We start from the raw sequence: 21,104 nt of genomic DNA, 5'->3' as shown, positions 1-21,104 counted from the left end.
TGTCTAAGCATCCACAATTGTCACTGTCAGAGACAAGAAATCTGAATAATCTTTTGGTCTGACAGGATATGGCTACTTTTACACCTTGTAGGTGGTCCTGTCAGCGGAGAAGGGGCAACAGACGGTGACATACAACATCCATGTGCAAATTAGTTTACGAATCAAATACAGCAGTGGCGCAAAGATACTCAAGATGGGTCCACTCAGGCACAGCAGGGTGTAAGAGAGCTTTCTAGTCTAAGTACAGCGTATCACGAATGTACCTTTGCTGAGCCAGTTTGGGTCCAGGAGCATGGTCTCTGTTGGATTTAGCCCTGTCGAATGGCCCTGGGCTCCATGCAGTGCCAGTTCAAGTGTCTCTTATAGCGGGGCACAGACTCTGTATGTTGCACTGCACTGCTGGCACTGTACATCTGTACTACCATGTAACCAAGCCTGTGAAGCTCCCACAGAAGGAGGTGCACCAAAGACTGCATTTTGAGGAGACATCAAACCAAACTCTCCTGCTGACAGCTCAAGTTTGGAGGAGGAATCTACCTTCTCCTCCTTTTGGGACTGTACCAGCCTCCCGTGACTATAAGCTGTAGAGCTGACAGTATTTTGCTGATGTGTTTCAAAGCTACCAGCTAAACAAGAAAAGAAGCACAGAAATTCAGGAATAGTATTTTTCAACAGTAATAATTTTTCTAATAATAATTCTAGTTTTCTTTCCTTCCTTGTTGCCCCTCTCAGCTTCTCCTGTCTCTCTCCCCAGTGCTGTCATCTTAATACTATCTTGTCTTTCTTCTCAAACCTCTGTCTCACCCCATTCTTGCTGATACACTTCCCACACCAATTCCATCCTCCTAACCATAGCTTCCTTTGCTTCTGTTCCTTTATATCTATAGCCAGCTTTGCTCTAGTTTCCTTTGCTGGCCTTCTTGTGTTAACCCACTTCAGAATCGCCACCTTCCTCCTGACTTTCCCCATCAGCCCTTTTCTACTTCCAGCTGTTTTCTGGAGCAGCTGTTTCAACCACAGCACAAAGCCCAGATGGTTGAGTACCTACTACAGCGAGAGTGGCACACTCTTCTCAGATCCCATGCCTGGAGCCATGTGATATCCCACCCTGCTCCTGCAGTGGCAGAAATAGATGGGAGTCCAGTCACATGGAGGAAATGTGAAGGGCTGAAGAATGCTTGTGGTCTTCAGAGGTGTTATATACCAGCCCCTTGAGTCTCCACATGGATTATGTGTGGCTTTTCCCCCAGAATTCTGGCCATTGGTCACTCTTGGGTAGTTTCACAAAGACAATGAAAGACATTTCTTTGAATCCAGGAAAACTACCATGTCTAAACTTGAAGTCACCATCCCAGAGGTACAAGATTTCCACAGTGAAAAAGCTTTGAGACTATCTGTAGTGTGCAATAAATCACCTTGATTCTGTTCCCAAAAGAAGGTCAACAGTTTTAGCTGAAGCCCAACAAGCAGCCTGCTTGCGGCAGATACAGCCCATGGAAAGTTCCATCCAGATAGCTTCAGGCCGGCAAATTTTAAACAACTGGAAAGAGAGACTTGAATGGAAAACGTTAGGAATTCCTATGCATGGCTACCCAGCCCTTCCAAACTGCTTACTTTTCCCTACTTAAAATATGTGTGTGTATATATACGTATATACATTCAAACTGTCATCACTAAAACAATACTGTTAGAGAAATGTTGTTGCTGTAAAACACCTTCTGCACCGAACAATTTCTGCCTGAGTCTTCCAGAACAGCACCTGCTTGCACAGCACAAGCGGGACACTGAGCACACCACGCTGCCGTTCCAACCTACTACTACAGTTTCAGCTGTCGCAGCTGGCGGTTATTTGAAGAAGAGAAAACGATGGGACTAGTAAAGAGCCTGAAACGGAGCCTGCAGAGAACCTCTGGGGTATTTCGGGTTCCAGGCTTGCCATGAGCTGGACAGCAAGCTCTGCCAGGCTGCCCGAGCCCTCCCTGCAGCACAGCCTACACGGTGCAGGGCAAGGTAAGACCATCCTGGCAGAAGTACTTTTTTAACGGCCATATTTCACTTAAATGATAAACATATGACTTCAGATTCCTACTCCTTTTTTAACCCCAATCAAGTAAAAAATCACTATTTCCCCAAATCGCACACACATCTTAGCTTCCAGTAATGGGAACCACAGGCTAAAAGCTTGGAAATCCTCCGCTAAATACATCAGGACTTCTAAGAGCAATGACTGAAAAAAAAAATATCAAAAAAAGGAAGAGAACCTTCTCAAAACTGTTTCGGTTGCGAAACTCCAGCTCTCCGCTGCTTGGGACAGTCGCGAACGGGCACCGGGGCCCTGGCAGGTGCCCGAGCTAGTGCAGCCAGGAGCTGGGGCAGGGGGACTCGCTCCGACCGCCGGGGCCCGGCCGAACCCGGTACCGGGGCCAACGGGCCGTGCCCCGCCGCTCCCCTCACGGCCCCGCGCGTCGCCGCCGGGGCGGGGGGACCACGGGAGGGGCCGCGCGGGGGGGTTACACCTCCCGTACCGAACACCGGGCCGCAGGGCGGGGGATCCCCCCCCGCGGGACGGACCGGCTGCCTGTCCAATTGTAGCCCCAGCCGAGCAGTCTCACAGAGCACCCCCGCGGGCGGGCTGCCCCTCGCCGGGCTGGGGGAAGCGGCGGGTGAGCCCCCCCCGCGCCCGCCCCGGGATGGCGAGGCCCTCCCACCCCGCCCCCGGCCGTTGGCGGCGGCCCGCCCCGCCGAGCGCCCCCCTGCGGCCCGGCGGTCGGTTCGGCGGGGCGGCGGCCGGCGTGCGCGGAGCGGAGCGGGGACGCATCGGGGCAGCGCGGAGCGGGGCAGTGCGGGGCGGGGGGGTGCGGGCCGGGAAGGGGTCGGGGGGATGCAGCATGGCCGAGCCGCCCGGCGCCCCGCACCGCACCACCGGCTCCACCTTGCTGCACCCGCTGAGCGGGCTGCTGGGCATCCCGCTGGACCAGGTGAGGCTGCGAGGCGGGCCGGGGGGGGTGGGGTTGGAGGGGGGGTCCTGCGTGTGTCCCCCCAGGCGAGGGGCTCCCGAGGCGAGGCGCTTCGCTGGCAGGGACGCGTAGCCCGCCGCTGTCACGCCTTGCATCGGCCGGAGGGCCCCGGGGCAGCGCGGAGACGCCGTCCCCCACGAGGGGCCGGGGCTGAGCCGCACCGGCCGGCTGCCCTTCCAGCCGGAGCCGTGCCATCCCCCCGCCGTGCCATTTGCTCCGACCATGCCATCCCCCAGGCCGTGCCATTGCCCCTGCCGTGCCATCCCCCCGCCATGCTATTTGCCCCGACCGTGTCAATTGCCCCTGCCGTACCACCCCCCCACCATGCCATTTGCCCTGACTGTGCCATCCCCCAGGTCGTACCATCGCCCCACAGTGCCACCCCCCCGCCATGCCATTTGGCCCCGCCATGCCATCCCCCAGGCTGTGCCATTGCCCCCACCGTGCCATCGCCCTTTGGTGCTCCTGCATCCCAGCGCCGCTGGATGCTGCCAGCTGCGGTGCTGAGCTGACCGTGTTCGGAGCTGGAACTGCCTAAATAGTTCGGGTCCTTGCCCGGCTCTGCTTAACTGGGGATGTACCCCTGGGTGCAGGGTGTCTGGTCAGACATCACAAAGTCCAGGCACTGCTTTTGTAGCTACAGACCTGTAGCTTCGAAGAGCAGAAGCTCCTTCAGCCTCCGAGTGCCCCATGGCATGGCGAGCGGCAGGCATGGAACACGCGGGATGCGCAGGCACACGTACAAGAAAGCGGCCCTATGGGCGGGCACGTTTGTATGTGATGCCTTACAGCGTATTTTGGGCTCTGGCGTTGCCCGTAGGCTCGTGGTTCAGCTGACCCATGGCCTAGCAGAAACCACTGCTCCCCCCCACCCCCCGCCACCTTTTATTGCCTCTCCAGCCTGCGTGCACCTGCCGCCGTCCCTGAGTTCGCTCAGTGACAAGGAAGTTGGGAAGTTAGGTCTGGGAGTTCATACTGGCCAGGAAAAGTTTCCACCAAACTACCAGGAGCTTGAGCTGGGCTGGAAGAAACCAGGGCAGCAGAGACGTGCTGGTACAAACCAACAGAAGCCTGAGATTTACTTGCTTGATTCTGTTTGCAGAGTGGCTGGTGCTATGTGTCAGGTTTTACTACTGTTTGTTTTAAAAGTTGAGTAAGAAATGCATCATTGTATCGATTAAACCCCTACCTCTAACCGTGCCAATTTTTCCCTTTTTAACAGAAAACAGGATTTGATGCAAAAAGGTCTTTTGCTCAACGCTGAAACAGTCAGACAATAAAGGCCTGTCGTTAACTATAAGCTGTTAATTTAGGAGGGGGCACAGGAGTAGTGTGTTTAAAAAACTTGTCCTTCCATTCAGCCAAAGCAATACAAAGGCAATGTTGTCTGTGGAGAAAATTCTCCCTGCTCTCTTCCGGACCTGAGGATGCTTCACTGCATCTGGTTACGTGCTGCGCTTGTCGCAGGGCCTTGGTCTTGTGGGTGCTGCTGGTGGGCACCCGTGTTCCTGCTGGTTTGCATATGAGCCCACTGCAATGGGCAGGGGGCTCCTGCTGTGGGGTCAGCAGTGTGGCTGGGGTGGGTGGGTACCCAGTGGCATCCCGGAGAGTCCCCCTCTGCCTCCAGCAGCGTGGAGCAGCAGTGGGCTGGGAGGAGCCCCCCTTGCTGGGGTTCATCACCAAGCTGCAGCAGGGCTGTGCTGAAGTGTGCTTGCTTCACCTGAAAATTACCCCTGCCCCCAATCATGCTTAATCATCCCTGTGAGATGATGCTATCAACCATTTTGCAATGTCTCCCCCCACCCCTTTTGCCCCACTATGATGTGCAGGACCATGCCAAGCATCAGGGATTTCTACTGCCCTCAAGTAGGCAATAACCAGACTGCTCCGTGGAAGTGTCATGCCACCACTGTCCCCTCAGGTGACTTGATTTTCAGGTCTGACCTGCAGTGCTGATGCCCTTGGGAACAAAATAAATCTACTTTCACAGGGCTCTGCGGCCAGGTGGGTTGGTTACCTTCCTCATTAGACTGAGAGAGGGCAGGTGGGCTGGTTACCTTCCTCGTTAGAATGAGAGAGGGCTTTTGCTGAGGGGGAAGAGTTCACTCGCTTTCAGAAGAAAGCTCGGCATGTGGAAGGCCGTTTTGCTAGATACGACCGCACATGGAGCAGGGACTGCTTTTAGACAAGTCCCTTACTGCGATGCTGACCGGCTCTCTGCCCTCCACCCGGTGGCTGGGCTGCGCAGGGGAGCTGAGCTCTGGTTTCTCCTGCCTGTCAGTGTGCTCAGCCTGTTGGACGGTGACAGCCTGCATCTCCCTCTGGTCCATGTGGCTGCCCCGAGCCTTTGAAAATGCTGAGAAGTGCCCAGCGAGCCCGAGGCAAAGGCGCTCAGGCGGAGTTTACACCCTCCAGGTCGCTGTGGTATGGGAAAGCTGTGTGTGTGTGCGCCTCTATGCTAAGTGCGTGGAGGACTTGCTCCTCCTTTTCTAGAGATGCTTTTCCTTGAGGTCTGTGCTCTGAGGGAGAGTGCAGTCTGCGAGAAAAGACCGGAAAAAACAGTTGAGCTGAAGGTCTGAAAAATGAAAGTCGTAATCATTGCCCTTCCATAGTGGGGGCAGAGATGCTGTAGTGATGGGAGGTGGGGAAATGTTTTGTCATCTAATAAGCAGCGATTGTGTCACTCGCTATGGGAAGCGGGGATGAATGTGGAAATGCTGGTTTTCACACTGGTTGTTTTCTTCATTTTAAAAAATTACAACTTAAGTTAAAACCAGTGCAGAATTAGAGGGTGCCGTTCCTGGCTGCGCTGTGTACTGGCCAGGCTATCCACGGTTTATTTAGCAGACCGTGTACTGCGTAGGAGCGTGGCGATGTCTTTCTGCTTTAGATGCTCAAATAGTCCTGATGTCTCAGTGTGCATTTGCATGTCTCTTTAAAGGATGATTTATCTTTGAATTTAACATTGGAATATTATTTTTTAAGCAGTGCTATATTCAGTAACAAGATTAATGAGCTTGAAAGAGGATGAAAAGACTGTGTTTAATTCATCCCCCTATCCCAGGAAAGCAGACTTTGAAATTTAGCTGACTTGCGTTCTAAAAATATCTGGCTAGGTCAATGACATACCTTCAGCAGCATTTGGAAAAGAGGTTTGGGTTTGGGGTTTTGTTGTGGGTTTTTTGGTTTTCCCCCCTCCTTATAGCGTATGCCCCAAATCTGATTTTGGAACGTCATCTCTCCAGTACGCTTATATGCTAACTTTTGGCAAAGTGTGTACTTTTTTGTCAGCTGTGCCCTAAATCACCAATTTTGGGACATTGTCCGCTACCATAAATCAGTGAGATATGGGAAGTTAAATATTAAACTTTTAATAGTGTCATTTCTGTAAACAGAGTACATGTGTATACAAATACAGTGAAGAAATAAGTATACTATTTAAAGGTATATTAGAAGCAAGTTTAATGGCATTGTTTACCCATACCTAGTTTTACCCTGCCTTTCTAAGCTCTAGGCATCTCTAGAAGTGATTCAGGTTCAAAGGGTTAAGGCATACAATTAAGGGGTTTCACTTCTCAGGGTTATTTTGCAGTACCCTTGATATCCCAGGTTACCTGTTGCCTTATAAGCAGCAACCCAAATGCAAATAGCCAAGGGCCCTACAACAAACTTTACATTTTAACAGGCCTTACCCTGACCCATGTCAGACAATACCAAATTTGATGGTATAAGGGAAATATGTTCTGTGTTCAAGGAGACTCTCTCAAAAAAAACGTGTGAGCATCTTCCCATGTCTTTATCAGAAGCCTTTTAACTTCAGTGTTTTCACTGATGAGGGCAGCTGTGTTTCCCCAAAGGGGGAAAAAAATTATGTGTATTTAAAATTAATTTTGGATGCTTTGGCTGCTGGCTGTACACCTTATTTTTCGTTTTAATCCTTTCATTGGAGCTGGTCTGCATATTTACACTTTGGTAGCAGTTTAAATAAAACACTAGCTGGGGGCGGGGGTGACTGTGGGACATGCCTCTGAATCCTGGGATAGTTGAAGTATTAGAAATGTCTTCTCACCATTCCTTGAGTTTGAATAGCTCTCTGCCCAAAGCATGCTGATGAATGGTTTAAAAAGGAGAAAAAAGAAAAAAGTATGTGTATGTTTTTTCCATTTACACAAATCAGCATGAATTCTGATTCCCAAATCAGGGATTGTTCTGTTAAATTTCACATTTTTCAGCTATTTTGCTCTCTGACTTCAGTTTTACTTCTGGTTTGGCTAGTCAGCAGATGTGTTAGTCCCAAGCCTCTTTGCCTGACTTTCTAATCCACTTTTTGGGCAGTGAAAAGCCAAAGAAAAAATTAGCTTTTCAGGAACTCACCAGACTTAGGCTGGGAACTTTGCGGTCCCTTTAGTGGGTGTCAGGAGGGACATCAGAAGCTGTGATGCTGAGGAAAGAAGGCAGTGTGACACACACTGAAGTGGGATAACTGAAGGTGGAGGTTTGCTGGAGACAGAAGTGAGGTTAGTATCTGATTTTCACTGGCAAAAGGCTACTCCAAGGCAGCAGCAACAACTGCCCGTGCCTGGTGTGAACTATGCTACATTTCAATTCCCTAATGCCAGTTGTTTTGCAATTGAAAACTCGAATATGTTTTCATTTTGAATTGCAGCAGTCCTTGTTCAGATGTAATACCCCCCTGCCCGACACCCTCGACTGCAAAAAAATAAATCTATTGAACTTTTAGTTATTTGAGAAACAGTAAGCAGAAATGAATTTGAAATCAACATCTTAAAACACATTTGTAGAGAGATAGTACCTAGGTTGCCAAACCCAACTTTAATTTTGGTATTTTCTGAGTACCCAGATTTTGTAAAGCTTTTGTCCTGGAAAGAAATCATTAGCCTTTTACTATAATGCCACAAAGGACATGGCACTTGATTTAAAGAACAGAAGCAGTCTTGCTGACCCTGTTCTGGGTCTCCAGTTAAACAAGTGCCTGCAAGCAGGGCAGGTCATGGTGCTCGTGGGCTGTGAGGCTTTTCTGTGCATTTGGTGCAAATCCACTTTCTTGTGGATTTAACTTGCTGCACCCGCTTGTGCAGTGCCCAGGATTCCATATATTCCTGAGACAGTCCTGAGACAGAGGTATAGTACTTTACAAACATTAAAGCTGTCGCCAAAGCTTTGCTTTCTGTTCAGGTCAAGCTCTTACTAACAATTGCAATAATACACATTTTCCTCTGCCTTGGAAATATGCCTTTTCCAACGTGTTCTCGCTCAGTTTGGTGCTGCAGTCTTGGACCTCGTGGCTGATGCCTTGATACTGTGGGTGTAAATATTTCCACATCCCTCGTGCCTTGAAAACAAAGTCTGTCCTATTAAGTTTTTCATTTGGCAAGGGACAAAAGTGCAACTGGAATCAGGCGCTTGCAATTTTCCCCCTTTTAAGCACTTTCCTTTTCATTTATATTAAACAAGACCTGGAAAAATAAACGTTAAAGTGCTGCATAAAGTTTCCTGAAGCCTTCTCTGCACATTAATCACACCAGCACTGATTTAGTGGTGCTCTGCAGCTATTTTAAAACAATATGAAGTAGTGATGAAGACTCTTGGGTTCCAGCCTAGTGGTGTAGGCAGCGATCACAGAGCTGGCTCTGTGCTTTCGGGGGAGCCCCTGGTGCTTGGGATTTGCTGTGCGTTGGCCAGCCTGGCACCGCGTTTAATGCCCTGGCTGCTCCATGGCTCCTGTTAAAGTTCACAAGAATGGGCAGCGCTCGAGCTGGACTTGCCAAACTGCAAGTGGTGCTGGTAATCCCTGGGCAGGGGAGGCTGCTGGCATCCGCACGGAGGTAAATCCAACCTGTTGTACTTGTCCAAAACCAAGTGAGAAGTCGGATGGCGGTGGACCATGTTTCTCTTTGGGGTGAGGAAAGCCCTCTGTATGTGAGCTGGTAGTTACAGGGAACCCTGAGGGTACCAAACCTCATCTCCGGGATGCTCGGGTACTTAAGGAGAGCTTCCAGTAACTCCAGCTCACTCTTAAAAGTACAGCCCGATGCATGCATTTCTACCATCCTTTACTAATAGCGTATATGTTAACGTGTAGCTTAGATCAGGAGTGCCCTTTGGGAGCAAATCTCTTGACTGTCCCCACCTAGCATATGTTGTATGTGAGGAGCCCCAGGGGGTGTACACGGGGTCGCTTCCTGAGAATGTGAAGCTGAAGGATGCGCCCAGGAGCCTGCAGGGCTGCAGCTGCTAAAGGGTGCACAGCCCACAGCACCAGAGCTCAGCTCCGCTGGGGTGGGACCCCCCGGACAAGAGTCACTGTTGTGTTGCTCCTCAGCCCCACTCCTGCTAGGACAGGCATAGCGGCAATCTGTGACCTTCCTTTGGTGGTTTCTTCAGCCTGTGGCACCGGTCGGGCTTGTTCGGTCACTTCTGCCACTGCGGAATCCAGCTCCTTCTGCTGGGTCAGCCTGTCCTGCCTCTGCCCAGCTGAGAGGCACCTGGAGAACGGCATCTGGAGCAAAACAGCCCAGGGGACCCCCTCTGGGGGGTCCTTCCCCCTAGCAACGTGGGATTCGTCATCCCCCCTTCTTACAGTCTCGATAGGAAATGTTCGTTTTCACCTGTCCTTTATTTTTCCCCTTGGATTAAGGCATTTTAAACAGCTTTTGCAAAATCGTAGGTGAGCACCACAGCAAAAACAGAAGCAGGAGCAATAGTTTCTGACATAAATGATTTTTTTAGAACTTTTTGTTTTGAGGTGGCTACTTACAGTATGTTGCATCTTTAATGGAGTTGGGTGGGAAATAAGTTTTCTGCTGTGTTTTGGGCTTCTCTCATGATCAGGAAATTTCAGGTTTTAAAAAAAAAGCCAGAAGTCTCACTAATGTAAGCAAAAACCTTGTAAACTTATTTCTGAATAAAATAAATTGAAATATTTACAAATTTCCAAACAGTTTGTTCTCACCCATTCCTCTAAGTTTCAGTAAAATACCAGAATGAAAACTAATTTTTAAACCAAAATTCAAAATATTAACTAGACAGCTTTACCAGCTTGGATATTTTGTTATTTTTTTTTTTTTACAGAAAATGGTAGTCACTTTGAAAACTATTTAAAAAGTTAGTCAATCAATCTATGGCATGACTGTTGCCATGCTATCTGGTCTTAGACAAAACAAATCGTAAATACCAGAACAATTCTTAGTTCTTGGTTTCCCTCTTTCTGGATGCTTTGTCCAGGTGGGATTTTAGGAATCTGAACATTTACCTGGTGTTCCTGGGTGACCAGGTGGCTGGATAGTGGGAGTTTTGCCTGTGTCCTTATGCGGCAAATGAACGAAGCCTCTTTGCCTGACTTTCTAATCCACTTTTTGGGCAGTGAAAAGCCAAATAAAAAATTAGCTTTTCAGGAACTCTTAAAACACATTTGTAGAGAGATAGTACCTAGGTTGCCAAACCCAACTTTAATTTTGGTATTTTCTGAGTACCCAGATTTTGTAAAGCTTTTGTCCTGGAAAGAAATCATTAGCCTTTTACTATAATGCCACAAAGGACATGGCACTTGATTTAAAGAACAGAAGCAGTCTTGCTGACCCTGTTCTGGTAGTGTGGTGGGTGGGATGCTGTCCGAAAGCGGGTGAGCTACCTGCTAGATGACTTATGCAAAGGGCAGGTGGTCCTGAGTGTGTGTATCTGCTTGGTAAGTCCCCAACAAAAATCTGGCAATCCTAAGGAATAGTGACCGTCAAAAGTATCGATCAGCATGAGATTATATTCTGTGATGTTCAAGCTCCGCGTGGGCATCAGGCTGGGGGCAGCTGGGAGGGGGAAAGGAGGCAAGAAAATACTCCTTTTGATCAGCCTTTTGGATTGTGTGCAGAATGCTAAACAACTAAATAACAACTTCAGGCCAAGACAGAACGTTCAGCTGTTGGCTGTCACGCACAGGGTGAGCGTGTGCTGCTCCTCCAAGCCCTGGTCTCGTGACAAAAGCTTTAATTGGGCTCGAGCGTTTTCTTCGTTTGTGGTTTCTTGTTCAAGTGCCGTTTGGCACTGGGATGCAGATAGGGCAGGAATGGGGAGAACAAAATGACAAGGCAAAAAGCCGGGATGTTTGAGGGCCCCCCCCCACCCCCCCACCCCCCCCCCTGCTCCCAGCATTTCTTGAATAACTTCAATGTTTGTTTCACGCTTGTGTATTGGGTTTTATTTTGAACTTTTTTTTTTTTTAAAGGACCGCTGAGTAGAAATTAATTATTAACTCTTACACCTAGCTAAATGACATTACAAACTGGTGAAAGTAGGTTTTTTCCCTGTTATCAGTGTAGGGGAGTGTTAAGGAGTAGCACGGTATTGACTTTGTTTATCTCATGTGCGCGCACCCAGAGGGCAGGTTCGAATCACTGACTCCTACGGTTTGCAGCAAGTATTTATACCAGCAAATTCCAGCTGATAGATCACTGATTTATCTGCTTGAGAAAGAGTTTTAGCATGACTTTGTTCACTTGCGAGTGGAGTTTAAGTGGTCTTACGTTAATACTTCTCCTGCAGCAGGGTTTCTCGGGATGTTTTGCCAACTATGCTGTATTGAAGGTGAAAAACAAGTGGAGACAAATGGTTTGGAGAGAGCGGCTGGGAAGTTACAGGACTTTTTGAATTAAATCCAGTTTTTGATGGCAGCGTTACACATCCTCAGTGAGTTGTAGGCACTGTTAGCACCCACAGCTGTTTATGCCTTTGAGTGTATGTTTGTGTTCATGCTAATTCTCTGGAGGCAAAAAATTGTGGTCTGTAGTTGCCACAGCAACAATAACAGTGCACTCAGTGTCTGGGTGGGTTTCGTCTATTTTATGCGAGTATGTTGAAAGTGTAGGCATGTTGCTGTGGTACATTGTGAAATATGACAGACTCTTCAAAGAGGAAGCATTTGCTTTTTTACTTATTTTATTTTTATTTTTATTCAGAGAATAACTTTAATTTTGTGTTACCTTTATTGCTGCTTCTCTGCTAGGGCACTGGTTCCCATTTGCAAACATAGCATTGCAGAGGGGAAAATGGGCTCAGCTGTTTGGAAAAAGAAAGTTACAGAGAAGTTCTGCTGATGCTAACCAATAAATACAATGAGGGTTAGAACAAAGAATGGTCCGGGGCAGTGGGAAATGGGTGACATAATGATGTTTCTCTCCCATTGTAGTTGCTCTTGTCAGTCAAAAGGTGACTGTAGCTGTTCTTTGCCATGAACCCAGAATGAAAATATGCACAAGGTAAAAGGGAAAAAAGTACAGGGTAGACTTCTCTTAAACGTGCAAAACCAAAGTGAAAGAGCCAGGTCATTTGCTTTAGGAAGTGACCGTTAAGAGGGATCATGGTGGAAGTATCCATGAGCAGCATAAATGAAATAGATCTAGGACTTCTTCCCTTCTGTCTCCCAGTGTTTCTCCACATGAAGAGGAAAAATGTGGTAACGTTGGAAGGCTGCAGATTCAGTAGTGATTAAAATGAAGGTCTTTTTCCTGCAGTCCAGAATGGACTGTGAAACCCATTTCAACAGGAGGCTGCTGAAGCCAAGCTCTTGGCCAGAGCCAGTGTGGACTTGGATGTTTAAATGAAAAACATGAGTATCTAGATGAAGATACTTAATAGCTTAAAAGATTTGGGAAGTATGTGCTGTTTTGTTGGCTCCTTTCAGGGCCTGTCCCCTCCACAGGCACTGGTTTCTGGCAGCTCTGCTTCAGGTGCCACTGATGCTTTTGGGATCCTGAGTCACCGCCGGCAGTCCCAGGCAGAGTGGCTGCTCCCGTTACAGGTGAGTGGGTCTGCTGCTAGAGTCGTCATCCCTTCCCAGGGCTTGACTCTGGATTTATTCCTTGAGTTCCTTCTTCACGTGGTGATGGAGCAGGAAGCAGCAGATCTCTGCAGGGAGGCTACGCCAACACCCAAAAGATGTCCCTTCTCCAGCAGCCCGCTTTCAAGGAGCCCAAGCTACAGCAGCCTTTCTGTTAGGTTATACAGAAAGTAACCGGTCCCTTCGATGCTCTGTGATGTGTTTCCCTCTTGGTTATCCTCTTCCTTGTCTGTTCTGATCTTTAACTGTTGGGGCTCTTTTTGTTGTCCATAGGGTGAGCATTTCCTTAGCATATATTTAGTGCTATATTTGGGGGCTTTGTGATCTGCACATTCTCTTTGCAGGTGTCTGGCGTTGTCTGCCTTCATCCTTTGATAGGGTTCCAACATCCTGATTAGTAGCCTGTTATCTAACTGTTTATCAATCATACATTCTACATGCACCATTACCTCAGTTGCCTAAGCATCTCAGTTAGGCTTCCTGTTTTTTTGGCCTGGATAGAGTTGAGTCAGGGTTTAAATGATTATTAGGAGAGAATTGATTCCCTATCTGCCGCATCTTTTTCCGTTTTCGCTGACGCTTCAGTTTTTGAGCTAAGTCAATGAGGGCAGCGTACCAGACCGGTCTGGAAGACCCTAGATGGCACGTGTGCCTCTGTCTCCCCTGCCTAGGATCAGGTCTTTACAATTGCTTGGACTATTTCTGCCTAAGAGGTGGTGGCCTCATTTATTTGCTGGCAGGTGGAACTACTGACTTGCGCCCTGGAGAGGCTTTGAGCGGTCACTGGGGACCCAGGTCCCTGGGCATCCCCTTCTGAGCCTCCTCTCCCCGTCCTGTGTCGGGTCCATGCTGCTCATGGCTCGGGTGCCTTCCAGCATCAGGGAAAGTGAAAAACTGCTGCACTCTGCACTTTAGGGCTACAGTAACAGTGGGAAAAACTCCATGTGTGTTTGGAGATATCTTAAGTTTGCTAAAAATCAAACCTGAAATGCTTTCTCAAAGTGCTGCTGAGATAGCCACATATTAGTGGTATAAAACCTTGTGACAGAGAGATGGAAATAAATTTTGCAAGCCAGCTATGCACATCGTGCAATGCCCTGGTTCTTTTAAAGCATGTTTTCTTAGGCTTTGTGTGTAAAGGGCATGTTTGAAAGGGAAGTTATAATTATTTATGCAACTTAAAGGACTGTTTAATTTCTTTTCCCTGGCTATGCTCAAGTTCGTAGGGTGTTTTGAGAAGAGCTCACTTGGAGTTTCTGGAATTTTGTTGCTGTACTTTGTTTCTTGGACAATAAGTTGCCTGTCACTGCGTAGCGGGGCCATCACTGTAATAATTCTAAAATGTGAGAGCATTTTTTCTTTTTTTTTCCAACCTGTTGAAGAGGAAAAAATGAGACTTATTCCTGTTGCCTAATGATTACTGTCCTTTGTAAAGGAAAGCAAGTTAAATTTCTGCTGTTGCTGACTCATAAGCATGGCAAGAATACACCTGGGGAAAAATGTAATACTGTGGTAATACAAACGTGGGTGGGTATTTTTCCTCCTGATATGGCAGTTATCTTTGGAAAGTATCAGTGTTATAACCCAAAGTTCTGCTGTACTGTATGCGAACAGAAGTATGGAACTCGGGGGGGGGGGGGGGGGGGGGGGATATATAAAGAAGGCAGCATGCTTTTGATGAGGCAAGGAAATTAAATCATTTTTCCTCAAATGCAGTGCAAATGAATTGAATTTATAGCAAAATCCAAGTATCTCTTCTTTTTATTTTTTGTTAACTTTACATTTCTTTATTCACCAGCTGACACTTGCTCATGCTGTGTTTTCCTGTTAGTTTTTGTTTTGATTTGGTTGCTAAGTTTGAAACTAGGAAATGTGTTTTGTGGTGGGGTTTTGGTTTTGGTTTTTGGTGGTTTTTTTTTTGAGAGGGGGTAACCCCTGGAATTCATTCAGAGCATGACTCTTTGGAAAGGTACTAATGATTTCCAGATGATTAGTTTAGTGACGGTTGAAATGTTTGACTTGCACTGAGTCCTGAGCGCTTGTCATCTCCAAGTTAGATGTTTTCAATAGCGTCTGAAGTTGAACGCCTAAAATTAGACACGCTCCAAAGTTCAGCTTCCAGAGATATTTGCTGTAGATGTAAGGTGCTTGTAGCACAGGCGTAACTAAACAGCTGGGGCTACGTTCTGGTCATCTTGCATGGTTCAAGATCCAAAATAAATGAGCATGAAGTGAGCATGCTGCAAATTCTAAGCAGAAAAAAGGAAGGAAAACCCAGCCACAACAGGATATTGTTGCAGTACTCGTTTTATTGGTGCCTTCTCTTCCTGCCACAGTTCTGAAGGGGTTAAAAATAAGTCTGCAGCCCACATGAATGAAGGTTAGATAAACATATCTTATACTAAACAGCACAGAGGAATAATTTTACTTTTAAACTGTAGTGCAATAGTGAAGAGCAGTATTTTATGACTGAAATCTCACGATTGTGAAGGCAAGGATCTGAAGCTGGCAGTTACAGAGGGTGGCTGATCCTACACGGTCACTCTTATAGCAAAGACATGGGACAAAGACAGTTGTGCTTGAATTGAAAAATAATAAAAAAACCAGACTCATACACAGCTTTCTGGAAGTAGGCTACAAAATGAAGGAAAAAGCTATCTAGAAAATTTGCTTGCCAGCAGAATCAAAGGTCACGGTGGGAATGGGGGACTCTGCAAGCAACTGCAGAATATGAAGTTTTCTTGGGTTATGGAAACAAGGGGAGTGACTTACTGTTATGTTTGCAAAGATAATTGCCAAAATGTACACTGGTTTTCCCAGTCAAATAAATGACTCTGGCTAAAGTTTAGTAGTAAAAAGAGTGGTTCTGTGTCTATCCCTCCCCTTGTGCCATGCTTTTTTTAACTTCTCTTGTCAAAAAACTCTCAGTTTTGCATCTGCACAGGTTGAGCTGACTGAAAATGAACCCTACCAAAAAAGAAAAAAATCTGAGCAGATTCACTGCAGATTTTCCCTGGGCCTTATTGATGGCATCCCCAAATCCTTATGTATCCTTTTCTGCCTGCAAGGGAATTCCATGTTGAAAGGTAGCCGGGAATATTTTCTGTACAGCTTTTAGCAAGTTCTGTGGCTCTGCAGTGTTGGAAAGGGTATGGTGGTGCCCTGAGATTTGTGCCCCTTGTTTTGCTAGGTTGGAGCGTGGGCAGAAGAGCATAGTTCTTCACCTCTTCATGTTGACGTGCCTTGAAGTGATGCTTCTGAGCTCTACTGAAGGCATTTTCTTTGTTGTTCACAAAGGTTTTCTTTTACTGGGTGTTCTGGAGATGCAAAACTGCTTACACAAGGAGGAGGACAGGAAGAGCTGAGGTTTGCAGCACCTGGGTGCAGGAAACCAGTTGGGTTCAACTACACCCATCGTGTAGGAGTGTTGGTACCCTGAAACACTTCCACATGTATCTGGCAGTAGATATACCTGTCATTTTTTTCCTGAAGTACCTTCTGATTGGCACCTTGGTTTTTTCCCCCTCCAGCTCTGTTTCATGGGCTTAATTTATTGCAGAACACCAGCTTCTGGAACATGATCCCATTTTACAGTGCCTTGAAGTGGTAACCCAAAAAGCGGAGCACCAGGAACTGTGAGACTGTGAGCACCAGGTCACTTCTGAAAATTTCATTTTGTACAACTAAGTGCAAGTCCACTTTCACAGCCCAGAGATTTATTTTTATTTAATGCATGTAGTATGGCTACTCTTTGTCTTTGCAAGTCTGCAGTGTACGTTCCTACACCTAAATTTACTCATCTAGATTACTTTTATAGTAGAGGTACCAGTTTTAGGATTAGACGAATTCCAGCCTAGAGCTGCCTTTTTTCTCCATTGACAATAAAAGAAATTTAGGTGGACTAGCTCAGGTATTGACATCAGTGTTAGGACAGATAAATTCTGCCCCTTCCTCTAGCAAAGTCCTTGCATAAATGTTTAAAGCATGCCCTAATATGCTATTTTTTGCAGTGGCCTTGTTTTAAGGTACTGTGAGCATGACTGAGCACTGAAATACAGGATGTTCCAGATTTTTGATGTGTAAGGAGGACATATATAATTCCTAATAAATTCTTACATAATAGCATTGCGATGTCTGAAAGGTTTAGTCTTTGATCAGGCCACTTAATTCCAAACATAATATGCCTAAATTTAACGCCTTGCTGACAGTTTCTACAGTGGGGAAAAAAAAAAGCCCAACTTCTTTTGGTTTAGAATGACTTGTGAAGTTGGCACTTTTTTCCCCCCTTCCTGATGTTTGTTTCTTTTTGTTGTGTGCACTTATTGGGATATCACTGGGGTAATGTGAACAAAACTGCTCTGTTTGTATTGTTGCGTGTTTTTAGAGACCACTGGCAAATTCTTCTATAGAAAAGGAACTGAAAATAGAATTGCACAGGCATTGCAACAGCAATAATGGGGCAGGTTATTTTAGATGTGCCAGTTCCCATTCTAGTGAAGGATTGCACTTTAAGCCTACTGTTTTATTTTTAAATTGGGGAATATGTGCAGGCGCAAGGTTTTTATCTGGCCTGAAAGTTAAGCATGTTTCTGAATTGGGGCTTTCGAAACGCTGCTATAAGGATCCTGCCATTCCTACATTCGTGCAGCTCCCATCGGGATTTGGAGAATATAATTTACACTGAAGCCACAGAACAACATGCCAGCAGGGTGGTGGGGTATACGCACATCCATATTGTCTTCCTCCTCTGCATTTTGAATAAATCAGCTGTGTGCTTATGTCAGTTACAGAGACAAAGGGAAAAGAAAGGTGCTGGACTTGCTGTGCTGTGTTCTAAGGTTTTAAAAATGAAAACTTTAAATCTGGGGGAGAAATGCAGGTCTGTGTTGATGCTACTCAGCGCTGCTACTTTAATGTTATTTACTGAAGAATATAAAAATATAAACTGGACTGAAATCTCCAGAGCAGTTAGTGCTTGAGGCTGGAGAATGCGAGCTGGGTCACTTCTGATGAAACCCATCTCGGTCCTGTTTTTTTTGTCACTGACCCACTGGCTGTGGTGGCTGGAGTGTCAGCGTTGGAGGGCAGGGGCTGGGCAATGCTCCTGAAAGCCGTGTGAAAATCATTGTTTGGGGCTTGGGAGCACTCATTATATCTGAAAAGACCAGTTGGGAACAATATCTATTATCCACAAATTCATTTGTGAAGAAGATGGGTAACTGGTGTATTTCACTAACCATTATGAAAGTTGAGGATCTGAGCTCCAGCCGGTTGCCTGAGCCCTCCAGGTGGCAAAGAAAGGGGGGAAGCAGTGGTGTGGTGTCCTGCCACAGGACAGTCCCATCACTACGGTCCCTGAGGGCTCTAAGGGACCTTCAGAGGAGGCTTTGCAGGCACTGATGTCTCTGCTTTGTTGTATTTTTGTTGTATATTAATCTCCTTGTTTTCCTTGTTTCCATTCATTTTCACTTCAGCATCTGTCTCCTAACTTTACATACGCTTAAATCAGGGGGTCTTCTGAGCGGACCCTGCCAGAAGAGCCAGAGTGATGGAGTAATGTGATGACGAGCTCAGCCTCTTCCCTCCACATTGGCATGAATCTGTGCATAAGCAAGGAGGGTAGGTGGTACAAGATGCCATCTTTCCATCTTTCCTACGAGAAGTACAAGATCCCAGTGACTGCCTACTTCTTGTGGAAGCTTATGGAAAAGCAAGGCTATGTTCCTGGTGGTGTGGGCGTTTTGTTGTGGTTTTTTTTGGTTGGTTTTTTTTTTTGTGTGTGTGTGTGTGTGTGTGTTTTGTTTTGTCATCCCCCCCGCCCCCCCCCCCCCCCCCCCCAAATTCCCATTTGGATAATGACATTTCTCTCCTCTTGTTCCTTCTCTCATTGAAATGTCCACTCAGACCTGATGGCATATAGTTCTGCTTTTAGACATGTCTGCCATGTTGTACTATGCGATACTACACCTGCACAGAGGTGTGTCAAATTATTCTTTTTAAAGTACTCTTTTTGGGTTAAAGGTACTGTAATTAAAATGCTACCTTGCTGCTGAGTAGCCTGATGGAATGAGGCAGCTCTCCTAACAACCTCAAGGCATTCTGCTTTAAAAAAAAAACCCACCTGAATGAGTAAAAGCTCCAGCTTGTTTGATTTTTTAGTGCTGCTTCTATTACAGGTAGGAATTAATGTGGGCTACCTTGGATGCAAGGGAATTTCATCATGTATTACTCACCGAGAGAACAGTAATTACTGAGTTACAGGTAGTGGCAGAACATCACCGCACATAAATGATCACTACTTAAACATCTGTTGGACATACAGAGTCATTCCAGTTCGATGTAAGAGCTGTCGACAGCAAGCTGAAGCTGTGTTTGGATCAGGTCCATGCGTTAAATTTATCAGCCGCCAGAGGTAAATGTATGGGGGTGTGACTTAGTGTTATGATGTAGATGTAACTTCTCAAGCTTACTTGGGACTTAAATGTTTTTCTTTTAAAATTTCTGATGACTTAGGGTTTAGTCTGTTCTATAGCTATATGTGGGTGTCCTGCTAGTGATTCTTCTGCTGGTGGCTTCAGAGAGGTAATCCAGAAGGAACATCTGTTTCATGTTTATAGTCTAAATCATGGAAGGATATTTGACCCTGGAAGTAGGAAAACAGCAGAATTTACCCAGGAAAATAGCACAACAGGCAAAAATACTGTCAGTTTGGTGTATTCCACTGTACCAACTCCACATTCCACATGCAACAGCAGCAAAAACCCCAGAGCTATGAGAACGTAGTGCCGCTTCTGAAGGGGACAGTAGATTAGTCACACATGTACGCTTTTCGCTCTGCCTCTCTCTCTCCCCCGCTACGAGAGAAATTCTATTTTCAGACCTTTGCTTCTGCCCCCTCACAATCTCCCACAGGACTCCTACCATGCAAAGTCAGAGAAATGAGTTGTTTCAGTGCAATACCGGAGATGTGACTTTTTAGTAGTGGTACAAGTATTTCCTCGTTGGAATTGAGTTTGTCTCCTCTCTGATCCGTGCTGTTGGCAATTTGCAGTGCCTGGCTGTGCACGGAAACACGGCATCGTGTAAGCGACAGTCTGTTCCGAGTTCTTCACAAATAAATGCCTGTCTGTGCTGGCCCTGGGTGTACCTAGTTCTGTGCAAAGCGATGCCGCTGTGGGAAATAAGGGGAGCCGCACAGGGGGTGTTACACGAGTCCTTTTCCTTTGTGGAAGCCCAAGTCAAGATCCTAGCGGTGCGAAGCTTGACGTGGTTTCTGTGATATTGCCCTCCTTTTGAGGGTGTTTGTCCCCTCCCTGTGTAGAGCTGAGTGATCTCTGCAGAGAATATTTGTCCTTATGGTTATAAAAATAGCCTGGAAGATCAAAATATTTTGAAAAATTTCAGTAAGTATCAGATATCTTTGAGATGATCTGGTTAATGAATATTCCATCTCTCATTCTTAACACACCCATTTTAAATATCACAATTTGGATGTTACAAAATGCTAACATAACAGCAGGTCTATTATTCAACATCAAAGTAGAAATGTCTCCATCAAAGTGAACTTAAACACGTTGTTTGCCAGGTGTCTTTGGTTCTATGTGCAAAATAACCTTTTAAACAGAGAAAACGGGTTATTGCGCTTCTGTAGTTCTGGCATTCTTTGCAAGAGAGACGCCGTCCTGGAAGATGGGCTGATCTCGGGCAAAGCGGAATGCATCCACTTCCCAAAATACTTCCCAAAATACTGCCCGAGCACAGCCGGGCTCCATAGACAGTGATTTGACTTGAGAAGGAGTTGCTGTTGCTGTCAGTAGTTTCTATTAACATGGTTCTTTATGCTTTTCCATATACTAAAACCAGATGTTTGGTGATCTGCGGTAAGTTAGTGAATCGAGGAGAAATTCTTATTTGCCAGATAAAAACCTTGTAGCAGCCTCCTAAGCTGATGCTCAGTAGCTCGTTAGTAGATGGTAGCAAATACAGAATATCTTGACCATGGGTCATAATTTCATCTTTACATTGAGACACCATGGAAAGCATTGCTCAGCAGATGAAATTCTGATTTGAAGCTTCATTCCCTCATTTGGCTGGTAAGTGCAAGGCCTGGAATGAAAGGAGAGGTGTCTTCTGTGCCATGTATAATCCAAGGACACTGCATCATCTGCTGCACATAGAAGTGAGCATGGATGTGGGTGCTAGCTGGGAATATTCCAGCAGCCTGGCTGTGCCGTTAA

General features: G+C 46.4%; 1 protein-coding gene across 2 annotated transcripts in view; it reads left to right on the top strand.

Moving 5' to 3' along the window:
* The first annotated feature begins 2,617 nt into the window (after window positions 1-2,617).
* Window positions 2,618-21,104, top strand: part of MBOAT1 (membrane bound glycerophospholipid O-acyltransferase 1) — a 58,255-nt gene continuing 39,768 nt past the window's right edge. For both annotated transcript variants that reach the window (XM_080381403.1, XM_080381402.1), the window contains exon 1: window positions 2,618-2,978. In XM_080381403.1, the coding sequence (XP_080237529.1) occupies window positions 2,691-2,978 (288 nt within the window). In that variant the 5' untranslated portion in view covers window positions 2,618-2,690. The remainder of the gene's footprint in view (window positions 2,979-21,104) is intronic.

The sequence above is a fragment of the Falco punctatus genome (genome assembly GCF_963210335.1).
Source record: "Falco punctatus genome assembly, chromosome: 3".
Taxonomy (NCBI): Eukaryota; Metazoa; Chordata; class Aves; order Falconiformes; family Falconidae; genus Falco; species Falco punctatus.
This window is presented reverse-complemented; position numbering and strand designations above follow the sequence as displayed.